The sequence below is a fragment of the Urtica dioica genome, unplaced genomic scaffold, assembly GCF_054948205.1.
Source record: "Urtica dioica subsp. dioica isolate 48M unplaced genomic scaffold, U.dioica_male_clone48M_v1_H2 Urtica_dioica_male_H2_contig_59, whole genome shotgun sequence".
NCBI lineage: Eukaryota > Viridiplantae > Streptophyta > Magnoliopsida > Rosales > Urticaceae > Urtica > Urtica dioica.
This window is the reverse complement of record NW_028297249.1, coordinates 13,494-17,332: the sequence shown is the minus strand read 5'-3', so window position 1 is coordinate 17,332 and position 3,839 is coordinate 13,494. Positions and strand designations below refer to the sequence as shown.

Genomic DNA, 3,839 nt, shown 5'->3' with positions numbered 1-3,839 from the left:
ATTTCTTATAAGTTTTTATCAGCTACTATATAGCTACTTTCATCTTCTTTAAGACAAGCTTGATTTATTTATAACAAAAAGCTTAGAAGCTGGATCAAGAAAAAAAATTATATATGATTATTAAATACAAACAAACACCTAACATATCCGAAATTACACAAATATTTTTAAAAAAAAAATGTACAACCTAATTCACTCACCAAAACCTTGTTGTATATGTACATAACCTCAAGAACGACAAAAAAATAAATTTAAACAAAAAAAGGGTCCAAAATCTACGTAGGTGCCTTTCAGTTTCAGTGGGTAAAGGTAAACCGTTTTTCTTCCATCGTGCCACGTCATCCAACGACTATTTGAAAGAAAACGTGCCAGCGGGTCCCACCGTAACCCGCCAATCACGACCGTAAAATAACCCCCTTCCTAGACGCTGCAGGTTCAACAGACGAACGCTCCAGATCACGCCACGTCATCAACCAGAGCAGAGGATCTCCGACCTGAAGCGAATCGGTTGAGACCTCCCAAACCGGGCGGCTCAATCTCCACGCTCTGCCTCGGATGCGCGTGGACTCCACGCTCCGACGGAGATTCCTCCGATCGCTCGCTCTCCGCCACGGCAGTGTACCTCGAGCTCGCTATGGCCGGTTTTTCTCTGCATCCGGTTCGGAAGATCGATCTGAAAGTAGCGAAGAAGCCAGTTCGCCGTCTCTCGGCGGTCTCCGGCGGAAATTCTGGCGATTTCTTCTTTGACATCCGCTTCCGATCCTTCTTTGATCTCACGCGTCCCATGCACGAAACCTTTGGCGACGACGGCTCCACCATCGCCGTCGCCGATGCTCCGGGCTTCTTCTTCGGGAAAAGCCTCGCCGTAGAGTTTTTCCGGTGCTTCGCTTCCACGGCGTAGCTCTTCTGACCTTTCGGAAGACCTATGATCGCGGCCTTTGACTTTATGTTCATCGAGAATCTCTGCGAGTTCGAGTTGGAGTGCGATCCAGGAACGATTTTAGGGTTCAGATTCGTGGAGTTCGAATTGTTACCTTTCTGAGACTCCTTTCTCTCGAAGAATGCGTTTCGGTCGAACCAGTCGTGTTCGGCGTCTTTCGATAGCCAGAAAGATTCCGGCGGAAAATCCGGCGGAACTTCCTCCGCTGAAGCCGTCGCCGATGTCGTCTCAGGCGGCTTTTTTTCGTCGCAGGCTTGAGTCTCGCAGGCGATTTTCCGGTCCATTGAGCTTCCTCCGCCGGCACAGGCCGAGACTAGGGTTTCCAAGTCCACTTGAGGCATTGAAGTCGAGATCAGAGATTTTCTGTATATCTCTCTCTGTGATCTGAGATGAGAAATTGGAGTTTTAGAGAGAGAAAATATGTTTAAACTTGAGAACGAAGAATTGAAGAAGAAGAAAATATGAGGAGTTTTAAATAAATGGAATGGTTTCTTTAATCTCTGTAATAATAAAATTGACTACAAATAATAGAATGAATTCTAATAGAGAAATTTTGCTTTGGAAATTAAAGAGAGAAAAAAGAAGAAGAAATAATACGACTTTTTGGAGGGAGAGTTTCAACTTGTTGACTGTGTGCGTTGGTGTGTTGGTGTGGTGGTGGCTTAATTAATATTCAATTAACTTTCTTAACCATATTCAATTAATAAATACAGAGAATGAAACAAGAAATATATACTCTTTTTAAAATTATTTCTTTATATATATATTTCATATTTATGGTCAAGAGGGAAACTAACAATATACTTGCTTTGATATTTTTAAGGACTGTTGAGTAACTAGTCTAAATAGTCCCACAGTTTTTAAATTGTGACCCAATAATTAATATTAAAAGAAAATCATCAATTTATTAAGATAACATTTTAATATTTCAATAATACACTTAACGATTAATATTAGTAAATTTCAATTATTAACATATTTTAAAAAAATAATCAATTTGTTAAAATAACATTTCAATATACCAATAATACCCTTGATAGTTAATGTTATTAACTGTCATAGTAAATAATATTAACTTTCATATAATTTTGTCAATTAATTATAATTTATCAACTCAATCTTAACAGTAAATATTTTTTACGGTACAATTAATTTTCAAGTTCTTATGCAATAAATTAAATAGTTAATAATGTTATCATTAACAATTATAACATTAACTGTCACAGTAAATATAATTAACCTTCCCATATAAGAATCATACACTACAAGAAGAAAACATAGTAAGAAGAGCCGGAATAGGAGATATTTTTGGCGGCAAACTTGGCACCACCGTAAATGAAGTTTGAGTTTATTAACCAAGTAAAATGATAGTTAATCATATTAATCATTAATATTATTTAATCATTGGCTAATATTTGTAATCAACATCACAAATCATAAGAAATTGCACCTCTATTAGCTCATTTCTTATTTTAACAGTGTTGTAATAGTGGAAATTAGAGTTAATTAACTAAGTAATTTAACGATTAATAAGATTAACCCTGATAGTTAATCATATTTATCATATTAATCATGACAATCAATAAGATTAACTTTTAAGATTAACCATAAAAGTTAATCTTATTAACCATTGGCAAAAATGTGATGTGGATGCAAGTATTGAAATAAATCCTTGATTCCACAGGTTCGACTAGCCAAGCACGAAACGACGATATCGATTGGAGTAAATAGGCTTCGAATAAAGATTTTTAGGGTTTCAAAAATCATGATGTCGGACCACCTCACGACGAACTCATTGAGAGATACCCATCGCTATGATCGCTCTCCGTCAGAGACTTGACTCTGAATGCGAGACCGTGGTGACCAGCAATTTCCTTCTCCTTGATTTTTTTGTCGCTTCAACGCTTGGCTTTACATTAATAATTAAGTTATCAACAATATTAGGTATCTCCAAAGTCTATCGCAGATCCGTCACATAGTCGATCTCGAAAGTTAAATGGGTTTCCACGCCGGCGATGGCAGATTTGAGTCGATCTCCAACATTGGAAGTTTAGCGGGCTTCGACGGCATCGATGGTGGATCTAAAGTCGATAACGGAAGTTGAGTGGGCTTCCGCGACAAAGATTATGGATCTTAAGTTGATCGTTGATCCGCCACGTACTAAAAGCCCACGCAAGCGAACCCATGATCTCCGACGATGCCTCAGTCGACGGAGGAATTAGACGGAGAATCCACAAGACGTCCTCGAGATTTTCCGCAGAGTCTCTCTAGCGATACTAGGTTCTTGTTCCGGTGGCTCTCGGTGGCAAGGATGGCCATGGTTCAGAGTTGGATTTGCCCTAGGTGGTTGTGGTCATAGTGCTTGAATTTGAGGAGAGATAGGATGTGAAGATTGTTCAGATTTTTCAAAGAAGTCGAGGGAAAATGGTATTTTTGGAACTCAGTTTAATGTTGGCCATTATTTTAAATATATTGATAGTGCAACTATAATTTTAACATCTCTTATAAATAGACTAGTTACTAACAAATATTTTTTATTAACGCTAACAAGAATAATAGTTTATCTTATTAACGGTAACAAGAACAATAATTAATCTTATTAAAATTAATAAGAACAATAGTTAATTTTATTAACGGTAAAAAGAAAAATTGTTAATCGCATAGTTAATCTTATCAACCGTAACAATAACAATAATTTCTCTTGATATTTAATTAACGGCAACAAAAACAATGTTTCTTATAACTAATCTTATAAACGAAAAATAAGAACAACCGTTAATGTTATTTATGAATTATGCACGTCACTAATTTTGCCTTAAGATATCCGTTATATTTACGAAAAAAAACAAATAACACTACTCGAACTGGACCAAGTGGATTCGAATCATAAAATGCACAA

The 3,839-nt window shown here is 36.8% G+C and overlaps 1 protein-coding gene across 1 annotated transcript; it reads right to left on the bottom strand.

The window, feature by feature from the left end:
- Nucleotides 1-90: 90 nt before the first annotated feature.
- Nucleotides 91-1,565, bottom strand: LOC149376171 (uncharacterized). The gene has a single exon (XM_089606611.1). It carries the CDS (start codon nt 1,279-1,281, stop codon nt 457-459), a length of 825 nt encoding a protein of 274 aa, XP_089462737.1. The 5' UTR covers nt 1,282-1,565; the 3' UTR covers nt 91-456.
- Between the last annotated feature and the right edge of the window lie 2,274 nt (nt 1,566-3,839).